The sequence below is a fragment of the Asparagus officinalis genome, chromosome 10, assembly GCF_001876935.1.
Source record: "Asparagus officinalis chromosome 10, Aspof.V1, whole genome shotgun sequence".
NCBI lineage: Eukaryota > Viridiplantae > Streptophyta > Magnoliopsida > Asparagales > Asparagaceae > Asparagus > Asparagus officinalis.
The window spans coordinates 70,873,412-70,887,680 of NC_033803.1; the positions used below are offsets into that span (position 1 = coordinate 70,873,412).

A 14,269-nucleotide genomic window follows, 5' to 3' on the forward strand; every position below is an offset into this window, starting at 1 on the left:
CCCCCCCCCCCCCCCAAGTTTTTTTCTTTTTTTTGGGGGGTGGGGTGGGGTGTGGGTGGGTGGTGGTGGATTTTATGACTAGTTAGTGACTGGAATGCTTAATATTTGCACTCGTACAAGCATTTTCTGTTGCACGTCTGCAAAGTACAGGTGCACCCTCCTGGTTGTGGAGAGGGATCCTGTACTGGATACTTCCAGACAGTTTGACATGTATTCTGTTTACTTTTCTGAAGGTAGGATCTATTTGCAATTGTAACAGGCGTTTAAGTATGTGGTTGGAATTGTGATTTGCAATGTCCATTTTATCTCTTTTTCGCCTTTTTATTTATTTGGCAGCTTTTCTTTTTCGATAACAGTAGCTTAGTATATAAAGAAATTTGGTGTCACCAGCTAGACCCAATATTCCAGTTAGTTTTCAGGAATAATATAATTCAAATAAGGTAATTGTCTATATTGCAGATGTCATTGTTCACAGATTGCTAGCTGCGGCTCTTGGAATAGCAAAGCTTCCACCTATTTTTCTGGATGGACCACAACTTACAAATATTGCTGACAGTAAGATTAATATTCAAGCTTCATGGTTATGTTATTCATATGATGTGTTTTACTGATCAAAGTGTTGCCTCTAGATTTAAATTATCGGCACAGAAATGCCCAGATGGCCAGCAGGGCCTCAGTTGAATTACACACACTTATTTATTTCAGGAAGAGGTAAAGTTTTATTTGCAACTAAGGATTTCATTCTTGTTATTGTCTGCGGTAGCATCTAAGAAAACTGTGCTATATTTTGTTGCAGGCCTACTGACACCGAAGGCAGGATATTGAAGATAAAATCCAATGGATTTATAGTCTTTGTTCCCAAGTATGATCTCCTCCTCTGATTTTTCTGACATGGACATGCATTCTCTCAGCTATATGGGTTACCATTGTCCGACTTGAGATTTTATCAAAAACTTGATAAATGGCTCAATAGATGTTCTATCATTATTGCGGATACACCACCTGTACTGTAGACCAATTGCGGATAGACCCCTTGTAGTTCTGTTGGTGCAGATAGAGCCCCTGAGTCAACTTTTGTTATTATTATTATTTTAAGAGTAAAAGAAACCACTTGGGGGCATATCCACACTTGGGCACCAGTACAGGGGTCTATCCGCAGCAATGGAACTACAGATGGTCTATTCGCAGCTGGTGATACTAAAGGAGGTTCATTGCAATTAACTCTATGTTATATGAATATATGATAGGTACACATACATTATGTGTGCCAAAGCTGTGATAGGAGTGAATTAACAATAGCAACCGTACATATTTCCCAAAAGAAGGACAACATGCTTGCCAAACGCCAAACACCAGTGTTTCAAATTTAAACCACTTTTGCAATAATTCAGCAATGTATATTAAATTAAAAACTCCCCAATTTTGAAGACATTTGATGATGTTATTCCGTAACTTGGATTTTGTAAGTGATTTACGAATGGAACATACTATCACTGTGAGATTACAAAACTAGTTGGATTTGTGAATTAAGTGATGGAAAAATACTTATTATTATCATGAGATCAAAACAAGATTTGAAAGTAAAATTGAAGCGTTTCGCTACTTAAAGAGTTGTAGATGAGACCGGTGAACGCGACTAACATCCAATCTCTATTTTTTCAGGTTTGGTATAGAAGGACCTGTATATTTGATGGCTAAGGGAGAGAGTGCTGGTGACTGGGTTGTAGATGAAGCACATCAGAGAGTGACAAAAGCAGGCGCAAACATTTGTTATGGTATCTTGCAAACAGTAAAGATTCACATGGAGGTTGTAGAGCCGCAGCCCAACAGGCCGAAGCTGGAACTCACACTTTTATAGAAGCCATGTAAAATTTATTTTCTTGTTTATTTTTGTTATTCTAATAGTTTTATGAGCTTGGTAAACAGCTGTTCTTAGTTTTTTTTTTATAGTTTTTTATTTAAAAATTCTCATTTGTCGTCTATGTAATGTGCTATTTTGGCAAATAAAAACTAATTGCTTTTCATTTATGTCCCTCATTTTGTTGTGGTTTTTCTTGTTGTAAGGAGTTTGAGATGTGATATGTATGTAAGATTATAAGAATTTGTGCTGGGTATAATAGCACCATAATATTCTTCGATGAGCTTTTCAGCTAATGAGAAGAACTGCAGAAGGTGCAGTAACTTCGACTTCAATGTACATGTTCATCACCACATATAATAAAGAAAATTGAAATTGTCAACAACCATTCACTTATAAAAATCTCATCATTTGCCCTGAGAGAAAGTTCATATACCTAGACAAAATCTCTTGCAATGTTTGTTCTCAAAGTAACATGCGACAAAATACATGTATGAAGTATTCATGAAGGAACAAACAACCAGAATTGGATAATAGCACTTGGATTGATAAGCTCAAGAGGGGTCTAGATATCTCTCATCAATCAATTTCATTGTGCATGTTTCATCCGTTAAATCTTCAAAAAACATTCAATACCCCGATTTCGGCCTAGCTTCGATTAGTATCTTCATATTCAATCGCATGCCTCACGTACATACTCCTCAATTCATACATGTCAAGATATATCAAATGAAATCACCAAGGTCTTGATATCTTCTTCTTTTGTGACTTCCACCAGATCTTAAACTACTAAGAGTGCAGATGTCTCTATGTATAAAGATTCAGGTGTGCAGTATAACTAAATTGAATATTTGGCCTTTCAACAAATAAAGACTAACCAAGGTATAAGATTTATTTACTTATAGTAAAAATGAATAAGAGGATGGAAAAACTTTAGTTAGATATTGAATCATTTTCCTCTGTATGTTATTGGATATTTATTCGGGTTGGCGGGTACAAAACTATATTGGATCTCAGGACACAACCAATACTGAATAACTCCCCCGCCAATAAATACATTCAATTGATCACAAACTGCAGCTACTGTTACAAACACAGTTTTTACGAACTTTAAAGAAAGAGAGAGAGAGAAACTTTTCCGGTTTTGCTAAAATTTTCCCACCAAATAAAAACCTCCTCTGCTGTTTCCTTGCAAAACCCAGGGCTTCTATATTTAGAGAGCCTAGTATAATAATCTCAAGAGAGAGAAAGGGGGAGGAAAATGGCAGGAGGAGGAGAGAACTCAAGAGAGCTAGACCAAACACCCACATGGGCTGTTGCTTCAGTTTGCGCCATCATCGTTGTCATCTCCATTTTACTTGAACAGGGTCTTCATTACATCGGCGAGGTACCTTATAATTCTTTACCCCTCTTTTTAAATTTCTGAAATGGGGTTTCTTATGAGGGGAAGAAAGAATTTTTTTTTTTTTTTTACAATTCTTTTCTTGCTGATTAGGATGGTGTATTGGGTATTAGTAGTTGTTCTTGGTATTTTTTGTTGTATTTTCTTATTTAGGTATTTTTTGTTGTATTTTCTTGCTGATTTGGATGGTGTATTTTTTGCTGATTAGGATGGTGAATTTCACTAAATCTCTGTTTCAATTTAGTCAGTTTTTTTTTGTTTTGCTGATTAGGATGGTGCTTTTTTTCCCCTGGGGTTTTGAACATCAAACTCCAATTAATTTTTTGTTTTGATTATTTCCATCTTCTATCATATTGATCATAATTTAAGCTGACATATAATTCCTTTGTAACAAGTTTGTTCTGTAAATTTCAGTGGTTGACAGAGAAAAGAAAGAAGGCACTCTTTGAAGCACTTGCAAAAGTGAAGGCCGGTAATCTTTTTTTTAAAATTAATCTCTTGCGTTTTATTTTAATAATTATGTTCTCTTGCTCAATATGATATGTATGGTCACAAAACAAAATTATGAATCATATTCCATTTTNGAATCATTTCCTTCCTTCTGACTTTTACACAAGATCACATCGCAAAAATATGCATACCAGAGAAAGCTGCGAGTACTATGCTTCCATGTAAACTGAGGAATGAAGCAGATGAAGGAGATCAACTTGATGGAAGTCGCAGAAGCCGACTTTTAGGGACTTTAGCTGCTAACTATTCTAGCCGTAGAATCTTATCAGCTCAGCCTAATCCATGTTCGAAAGTAAGTAAAACCTTTTAGAAATTAAGTAAAACCTTTTAGAAATTTTGCAATTTCATTACTAATGTATTGATGAGCTATGCAAATATATATTGATATTAGCTAGTATATGTAGCATCTATCCTTTCTTAATGGAAAACAATGTTTAACCAGTCTTTCATTGATGATTGGCTCATGGATTTCCTGGATGCAAAATTATTCAGATTTTCTGAGTTTTAAACCACTTTGTATCTAGACTCTTTCTCTCAGTATCATGAATATACTTCTTAGCCCATAGCAAAAGATAATGTCGAAAACTTATTAACGAATACTTTATCGGTGTGACAAGAAACTATTTTCCCCCAATGCTCTAGCAGCTTCAGAAAATTTATTACTTGATTATCAGAAGATATTTTAAGTAATTACAACTAATGTCTGAATCAAATATAAGTCTTTCTCTAACTTCTAAAGTTATAGCAAAGGTTAAGGGATATAAACAGTATATGCATGGCTGTAAACTAATATAGAATAATGAGCTTCCTTGTCATATGAGGTAATTTTCTCATATAAAAGTGACGTGGTTGAATCTCAGCCCACGAATAAAGAATCTCTCATAAACATACTTCTGAGTTTCAGCCACATCATTGTATATGAGAGAATCCCGGCATACAAGATATGGTACGCTATTAATCTCAAACTATTATATTATGAAGTTTGACCCTATAATTCATATAATATACAGATATTTAACATTATTCTCTTGTATTATCCTTCTATTAACAGGGAAAGGTGCCATTTGTTTCAGTACATTCAATGCATCAGTTGCACATCTTCATTTTCTTCTTGGCACTAGTTCATGTAGCCTACAGTGCTATAACAATGGCCCTTGGAAGAGCAAAGGTAAACAACGAAATAGTTGAATTTCATAAATTTCTTTATGAATTTGCTAAATGTTATAACGGGTAGCTTTTGTTTATGTATGTTAAGAATGAGTTTCATTTTAGATTCGCAGGTGGAAGGAGTGGGAGAAGGAGACTCAAACTGATGATTATGATTTCCCTAATGGTATTGATTCTTGATTACAAATCATGTAATTGTTATTTAGTTCAAGAGGTTAATTTTACTTGTAAAATTCAAATTTTGATCACAAATTCTTTTTTGCTGCTTAACTGTTTTAATTTGTCCTCTGCAGATCCTTCGAGATTAAGATTCGCTCTAGACACGACTTTTGTGAGACAACACACAAGCTTCTGGAATAGGCTCCCTATTTTTCTATATGTTGTAAGGAATATTTTCATTGAGGAAAAAGTTATTTTTGATTATGCATATTGTGTATTATGCATAAAAACACCTATACTCTTCTCGAATATAACTAGATCTAACATCCCTTTATTAGTTAGATCTTTTGAACATTTATTTGATTTATATCTGTCAGTTCCTCAAAAATCCATATTTTACAGGGCAGTTTCTTTCATCAGTTCTTTAGGTCTGTTCGAAAAACAGATTACTTAGCCATGCGCCATGGATTCATCAACGTGAGTATCTTGTTTTATTTTACTTTATTCATTTTGAAGTGATTGATGCTCATCATGCATTTTAATTTATGAGCTTCATCAGCCATGTTGTTTGCTATAGGTGCATTTGGCTCCTGGAAGCAAGTTCAACTTCCAAAAGTATATACTGAGGTCACTAGAAGATGACTTCAAAATAGTAGTTGGAATCAGGTAACATAACGGTTTACTTCAAACTAGTTGCTATGAAAAATCCATGTTTGTGTTTGAAGAAAATCATGTAGGAAATCCTTCAATATTGTTCTAGTTTAAAGATTCATTTCAATTTAAGGTTTGATATCGAATTGAGTTTAACAATATTTATTACGATGCCTGATCAGTCCTCTCTTGTGGGTTTCTGCTGTGCTCTTTTTGCTTCTTAACGTTCACGGTAACTGACCTTAACACTAGTCTCATTTTAAGCTATGTCCAATTTTTCGAGCTCATTAACCAAATTTAATCCTGAATATTAACTTCATCGTATCTCCATTCAGGATGGCATGAATTATTTTGGGCAACACTACTTCCCCCAGTTGTCAGTAATATCTCTAAAAGCTTAATTATTTTCCTTTTCGCTGTGAAAATTATCACTAACTTTGAGGTATGCAGATTATTCTTGCTGTTGGAACAAAACTTCAAGCTATCATCGCGACGATGGCTGTTGAGATTCAAGAAAGGCATCAAGTTATTCAAGGAATCCCTGTGGTGCACCTTGATAATAGACATTTTTGGTTCGGCCGTCCTCAGCTAGTACTGTCTCTCATCCATTTCTCATTATTTCAGGTTTGTAACCAGATCAATTTTCCCCCCATCTTCCAAATTTGAGGATTATGTGATAATGGCGGCAAAAGTGATATCTATGTAAGCGGTTTACCGTTTCGGTGAAGTCTAATGAGTTCTCTTTCCTTTCCTCTTTTTTTCCTTTTCTTTTCTATTTTATTTTATTTTATTTTCTAATTCACAGGTCAATGCCGTATGCTTACTCCTAGCTAGCTTCCCCTAAGTTTCATGAGTTCTAACGAGTTCTCTTTCCTTATCATGTGCAGAATGCATTTCAAATAACGTATTTCTTCTGGATATGGGTAAGCTTCTGATTTCTATTGATGTTCGACGTTTTACCTATGTTAGCTTTTCTTCAAATTTCCCTCTTCGTGCAGTATGATTTCGGACTAAGGTCTTGCTTTCATGAAAATCTTGGGCTTACCATTGGCAGAGTCTGCATTGGGTATGCCTCAGTTTCTTTAGTATTCCCTGTTTCTTACGATGTTTTCTTCGCAGAAAGTATGCAAGGAATTTTCTTTAAAAAAGAATTTTAAAGCAACATCTGTGATCAATTACTTAGTGCGTGCTGTTGACCTATAAAGACCTTAGCATGCATTGGAAATTTTTGAAAAACATGGAAAAGTGTATCGTCGAGCAACTGTAATCTATCTTAAAACACAATTTTTTTGTATTAATTTTACAGCTTCTTCGTGCCATTTTGCAGCGCGGCAGTCCAATTTGTGTGCAGCTACATTACACTTCCACTTTATGCCCTTGTATCCCAGGTATGACAATTTCAAACTTATACTAAAACCTCCTGAACTTTGGAATGCTCTTCATTCAAAATTTTGCGCCGCCAATGATCAGAAACTTTAATTGGTCATAATTCAAGAGATTCATTACATCCTACAGTTTAGTCCTCATTTTAGGAGATTCTATGTTTTTTCTCCCCCCAGATGGGCTCGCATATGAAAAGATCAATCTTCGATGAGCAGACCTCCCTGGCTCTCAAGAAATGGCACCAAGCAGTAAAGAGAAAGCACAAAACATCACGTCTTCAATCTCCATCAGTAAGTCCAAGCACAAGCACAATGGCATCACCTAACGCGTCGTCGCGTATTCACCAGTTCGTTCGATCAAGAACTCTCGGTATAAACTCAAGAGTAACTCGAAACCATTCGAGGTTGTCTTATTTCTCGGACCCAGAGATTTCAGATCAAGAAGCTGAGAATATGTCTTCGCCTTCATCTGCGACGAATTTGATACCGAGCTTTAAGCATAATAGAGAAGTCGGTGTTGATGAAAAAATTGAGCACTGTTTGAATTTAGAGGGACATGGGGATGAGGAGTTTACGTTTGTGAATCATCCATTGGAGAATGGAGAAAATCAAAAGCCACCTATCTAGTTTTGTTCTGTATTTTGTTCGATAACTTCCATACAATTTTTTCTTCAACTTTAACATTACATGTTGATTTCATTGATTTATAAAGTTGTCAACAGTATATGGAGGGAATCTACGAGTTCTTTCTTTCGAATTTCTTTTTCTTTCACTTTAATGCATGAATATTTATTCTTATTATTCGGACAATTACTTTTCCAACTGTTTATATACAACATTGAGTTAAAATAACCCCAAAAGCTATGTTAAGGAATATTCAAAAACTAAGGATGATAAATTTGGGGGTATTATTAACTCAGCGTAGTAGAACTGGAGGGTTAATTAGCAAATTTCAAGCAATATCTTACTTGCTCATCATGAGATTGTGAAGAATTACAGCATAAAACATTTCCCCCAGGATTATGATGAGCATTGATATCAAGAAGGCTTTTGATACTATAAATTGGGATTTTCTAAAAGAAATGCTAAAAGGCCTTGGTTTTCCTGCAAAGTTTACAAACTGGAATATGGTATGCATTTCTTCTCCCAGGTACTCCATCTCTTTAAATGGCACCCTTCATGGCTACTTCAAATGAGAAAGAGATTTAAGACAGGGTGATCCTCTTTCACCTTACTTGTTCCACATTGGGTATGGAGTTTCTCTCTAGGAAACTGGATATGCTTAAAGAGGACAGGTCTTTTAAGTTCCTTCCTAGATGTGGTGATTTGAAAATCACACATCTAATATTTGCTGATGACCTCTTCCTCTTCTCAAAGGGAGACCTACATTCAGTGATGCTTCAAGGATTTTAGTGCTGTATCAGGTCCGGAAGCTAATCCAGGAAAATACAAAATCTTCTATGGTGGGGTTGATGAAAACACTAAAAGTCTTGTTGACAACTTCCTGAATTTCACCGAGGGTGCCTTACCTATCAACTATCTGGGAGTCCCTTTGATATGCAAACAATTATCTTACATTGACTGCACTCCTCTCTTAAACAAAATATCAGGTCAGTTGCAGGCTTGTTTGAAAAACAGGTCTCTTTCATATGCAGGCAGATTGCAGATAATCAAGAGTGTTATTCTTGGCATACAAATCTATTGGACTGTCTCTTTCATATGCAGGCAGATTGCAGATAATCAAGAGTGTTATTCTTGGCATACAAATCTATTGGACTTCAAACTATGTCTTGCCTGTTAAAACAGATAATCAAGAGTGTTATTCTTGGCATACAAATCTATTGGACTTCAAACTATGTCTTGCCTGTTAAAGTGCTGCAGAAAATTGATGAAATGTGCAGAAGTTTCCTGTGGGGCAAAACTGAACATATTCACAAAATTCCTCTTATTTCTTAGGATAAAGCTTGCTTGAGTAGGAAGCATGGTGGTCTAGGCATTTAGTCTGCAACTACATAGAATATGGCATCAACATTGAGACTACTCTGACATATTCATGTTAATAAGGAGAATCTGTGGCTCAAGTAGATACATAGTACATATTTAAAGCATAATGATGTCTGGCATATTCAAGCAAAAAGTTGGGATTCATGGATGTGAAAAAAGATATTGAAAGGCAGAGATAAAACTCTAAGTGTAATACCCCAACCCTTGAGAGGGTGATGTGATTAGTATTGATAGATTTGATTGGAATACTCATACCACTAAGATGCATCTTCTTTTCGGGAACCTAACTCCTAGAAACTCCAAAGTTAAGCGTGCTTGGCCTGGAGAAATTCTAGGATGGGTGACCCCCTGGGAAGTTTTCCAGGGAGCGCGTGAGTGAGGACAAAACGTGCTGAAAAGACATGTGGTGGTTTGTGAGGCCAGTCCATCAGATCTAATAGCGTACCGAATCCGGGATTCCAGGGCGGGGCGTTATAAATGGTATCAGAGCCAAGCCAACCGGAATTGTGAGAGCTAAGTGCTATGCGGCGCAAAGTGCTACGTCGAGAGGATGGGAGCCACCTCTTGAGGCCGTAGGAGCCACCTCTAGAATCTCACACGGATGGTACGGTCTTGGATGATATGGTTTAGCACAACGAGGACGTTGTGAGTTTAAGTGGGGGAGTATGTAATACCCCAACCCTTGAGAGGGTGATGTGATTAGTATTGATAGATTTGATTGGAATACTCATACCATCAAGATGCATCTTCTTATCGGGAACCTAATTCTTAGAAACTCCAAAGTTAAGCGTGCTTGCCCTGGAGAAATTCTAGGATGGGTGATCCCCTGGGAAGTTTTTCAGTGAGCGCGTGAGTGAGGACAAAAACGTGCTAAAAAGACATGTGGTGGTTTGTGAGGCCAGTCCATCAGATCTAGTAGCGTACCGACCCCGGGATTCCAGGGTGGGGCGTTACACTAAGACTCTGTGTAGGTGCTGGCAACCTGATACAGCTCATACAATCTTGTTCCGGTAATTCAAATATCCAGCTTTCAGCATTATACAATGCTCTCTCCCCTGTTTCTTCTGTAGTGTCGTGGTATAGCACAGTTTGGGAGACTACGAACATCCCCAGACATTCGTTTGTTTGTTGGTTAGCAGTCCAAGACCGTTTGCTCGCACTTGACAGACTGATCAAAAGGGGAATTGTGAATATCAACAATTGTCGCATGTGCTCTGGTTCTGAAAGCAGGGATCATCTCTTCTTTGAATGTTACTATTCAAGGGATGTTTGGGTCATGGATTGGCTACAATTCAGGTGGAAGTCTTGCAACTGGAATCAGATTATGATATGGTATTGTTTTAGATTGAGGGGGAATGGATTCAAGCAAAAGATAAAGAAGATGGCTCTTACCTCAACAATATATAGCATTTGGAGAGAGAGGAATTCCAGGATCTTCAAACAAGAAATGAAAATTGCCGATCAATTGTTTAAAGAAATCAAGTTCAGCATTTTAACTAGTGTCCTCAATGGCTCTTTTAAGGCTGAAAACAGAGAATGTATTAGTTCTTTGTAATTGCTTGAGGGAAGTTTTGTGCTAGTTATTTTTGTAATCTCAGTTCTGCTGAGAAATTTGTTGTGCTGAATTTCAAATTTGGAAGATGAATAAAGTTTTTTTCATTGACCAAAAAAAAAAGACCTTCGTCCAGCAATATCCATGAATCTCATGGCAATACCTATGGAAGGGAGCATTAACAAGGTAACCGGGCGCTTACAAGGATTGATGCTGCGGTAGAGCTGAGGCCAAGATTCGAGAGAAGAAGTCCTACGCCTGCTTGTTCTAGTATTTGAGGAGTGTAGTAGAGAACCCCATTGATGCCCGAAAACTGCAGAAGGATAGAATTTTTATATGTTACATTATCCAAATATTCTGAATTTGTTTTAGTGCACATATGTCTTTGATACTTAAAATACTAAATGTAAAGTCTTGGTTAAAGAAAAACAAGCTCAAGATCTTATATATTTTTACATTCCCATTTAAAAGGTACTAAACTAAAGATATGCTCATCCTTTTGTCAATGCTTTATTTATATTCCACCATGTCTAGCCAACATCTGAATCAAATATGAATTGAAGTTCATAACTGACTGTTATGGATATAGAGTTAGAAGTTTCAATATCAGAATCCATATTTACTGAAAGATAAACAAATACAGATATATTGCATCCGCGAGTTAGAAGTTTCAATATCAGAATCCATATTTACTGAAAGATAAACAAATACAGATATATTGCATCCGCTCATTGTCCAATCCATTTGCAGCTAGGTCCAATCATACCTAATGAGAGTATTGTAACTCTGGTTTTCCATAGAAATAGAAGCTTAAAGTCCTCAATAAAGGTTCTCACTTTTAGCATTGTGTCCTCATGTGCAATCAAAGCCACAAAGTGCACTAGTTATAAAAAGTGATAAGAATATAATTAATGGAGCAAAGAAGACGACATGCGCGCCTAAGCAAACTTGGTCGGAAGTAATTAAGAAGGATATGGTAACACTTAACGTAATAGAGAAAATAACATTTAATAAAATGGAAGAATAGGAGTCATTTAGCCAGCCTCAAAAAATTTGGGATAAAGGCTTTGTCATTGTCGTTATTGATGATGGTGTTGTTGATGTACTCTTAACATTAGCTTGACATACACAAGGGCTAGACAGTTGATTTGGAACTGATGACAGTTTGCAAGCTACTCGTGCATAACTAGGAACTGATGAGAACAGTACATGAGAAAAATGTGTGCACTGCTGGAAGAAGTAACAGATTGCAAGAGAACTACCCTAGCAAAACATGCAACAGAAAGAGGAACTAGAGGATTTAAGTTCTTCCATGTTCAAGGAAAAACAAAGGACACCAGAAGAAGAACCCACAACAGCTGTTACTTTATCAAAGGATATCAAACGCCTAATACCAGAGATTCAGGATAAAGTTTCTGCCACTGCAAGAAGCCAAAAAATAATTATCTACGCAATATAATGTTTATTGTACATATTTTCGCATTATGAACTAGGAATTGCATACTAAGAAGAATATCACCCCTTAATGTTGCGCAAAAAATTATATTCCTTAAAAGTTTGAAGAACTAATACCTACTTGTTTTGTTTTGTTTTTTCCCCACGTTATAACATTCCTTACTTGCAAAAATGAAAATTTCAAGAACATTTCTTAATTTAGATAAAAAAAAATTAATATTCCTCGGCTTAAGATACAACACTATTCTTATCCAAAGGAACACAGAAGGATAATAATGCTCCGAACCTGCAACATCTTCCCTTTCGCGTAACCTCTGAAGAATTTTTTCCACCTCAGCCATTCGACCTTTACTCACAAGCCACCTCGGGGATTCAGGCAAATAAAATATGGTCAGAGCAAAATACAAAAGCAAAGGGATCGACAGAACTCCGAGCATCACTCTCCAATTTGGCTGCAGCATTAACGACATACAAAAAAAACCATGCAATACGAAAAGAACACATCCCCCCGGAGCCACAGAACTGAGGGAGCGTGTTCAATAACCCTCTAATATCAGCTGGTGCAGCCTCAGATGTCTAAACAGGAACAAGAGTTACTGACAAACCGATGCCAAGGCCGCCGTCAACGAGTCTTGCAGGCGTAACATGTAGACATTGGGAGCCCATAACATTAACATGCTGCCTATAAAGTAGAGAGCTCATGAGATTATTAACATGGGTCGTCGGTCGGCCGAGATAATCGGAGGCTGGCCCCGAAAATGTTGTGATGATTGTGGCTCCGATTAGGGACGATGGTGGGCTGAGCCTCTAAATTGAAATTCCCTCTTTATGTAAAGAACAGCCCCTGAAGAGAAAAAATATATATAATAAGTAAAGGAGCACGCAGCTGTGGACTGGGAACCAAATTCAATAGATCTAGCTGCTGCTCATAATTCTCACTTTTCAATTTGGGGATTAAACATGTAGTAGGGATTTAACAGATATAAATTGCTGCTCGTTTCCTTTGAAAACAGATGTTACCTGCAATTGTAGCATTATCCCAGCCCTGAAGCAAATTACCAACAGCAGCGGCAATCGCAACAAAAATTGCTCCGTTTATCTTTCTATCAAGCAGCAGCAGCAAAAAAAAAAAAAAAAAAAAAAAAAAATTTCCATGATGAAACAAGCTTTAGAAAATTTTCGACGCCCAAGCAGGATCCACCTAAACCCTGAAGTAGAGAGAATTGTCCCCTGACCTGAGCGTGCAGAGCCTGGGCGTCCTCCCGCCGAAAGCAAAGCAGGCCATGGGACTTCGTGGCGTCGTTGGGGTCAGAAACCAAAACAAACTCGTTGGACGAGTTGCTGACGGTGTACACCGAGGTCCTTGCCATTGATCGGGAGCCCACCCCTGCTGCTGCTGTGAGCATTCTTCCGCTTCCCTGGGCTGGAACCTCAACCCAAGTGGCTTTAATCCCACATCGGTTAATTCTCTTTAGACGAGGCGCTTTATAAACTTGAAGCCAACTTGAGACAGTACCAGTGCTTAGGACGAAGTGAGCGGGTGCCTCTCTAACCCGGGAAAGTCCCTGGGCCTATCCGCAGAGATGCGGACCCCGTAAGGGGTGTAACCTTCGATGGCTAGCGGGCTGAGACGAGTGCGGAGCCTTGCTTACCCGGTTTAAGGTTATTAATATTGGCCGTCCTTAATACAGTTACTCACTTGATCCAATAATTGGATTAACAGAACGGGGATTACGATCCTAAGCGTTATATTTTTTTTGGCCTTAATATCAGAAATACAAATACTTGGACCCGTTTGTTGACCATTTCTTTCGAGACTTATTCTTACTTTTAGCTTGATAGGACCCGTTTGTTGAACATTTCTCTTTCGAGATTTATTCTTACTTTTAGCTTGATAGTTAGGTGTGCCAAACCGTATCTGTATCCGATGAAAGATCTGTAACCGTATCAGTTAGGATACGAATATGGTTACTCACTTGATCTAGTAATTGGATTAACAGAACGGGGATTACGATCCATACTTGGACCCGTTTGTTGAACATTTCTCTTTCGAGACTTATTCTTACTTTTAGCCTGATAGTCCGTATCCGAGGAAATATCTGTAACCGTATCCGTTAGGATACGAATAT

General features: G+C 37.3%; 2 protein-coding genes across 2 annotated transcripts in view; both read left to right on the forward strand.

Moving 5' to 3' along the window:
• Window positions 1-2,050, forward strand: part of LOC109825357 (exosome complex exonuclease RRP44 homolog A) — a 14,769-nt gene extending 12,719 nt beyond the window's left edge. Inside the window, exons 21-24 of the mRNA XM_020392206.1 lie at window positions 460-555; window positions 630-711; window positions 797-862; window positions 1,663-2,050. Of these exons, the coding sequence (XP_020247795.1) occupies window positions 460-555; window positions 630-711; window positions 797-862; window positions 1,663-1,858 (440 nt within the window). The 3' untranslated portion in view covers window positions 1,859-2,050. The remainder of the gene's footprint in view (window positions 1-459; window positions 556-629; window positions 712-796; window positions 863-1,662) is intronic.
• LOC109826898 (MLO-like protein 9) lies at window positions 3,120-8,810 on the forward strand. Its single transcript, XM_020393914.1, has 15 exons — window positions 3,120-3,245; window positions 3,675-3,732; window positions 3,830-4,062; window positions 4,822-4,938; window positions 5,043-5,103; window positions 5,231-5,319; window positions 5,499-5,573; window positions 5,674-5,762; window positions 5,930-5,979; window positions 6,083-6,123; window positions 6,198-6,371; window positions 6,635-6,670; window positions 6,746-6,813; window positions 7,075-7,135; window positions 7,307-8,810. Exons 1-15 carry the CDS (start codon window positions 3,120-3,122, stop codon window positions 7,754-7,756), a joined length of 1,728 nt encoding a protein of 575 aa, XP_020249503.1. The 3' UTR covers window positions 7,757-8,810.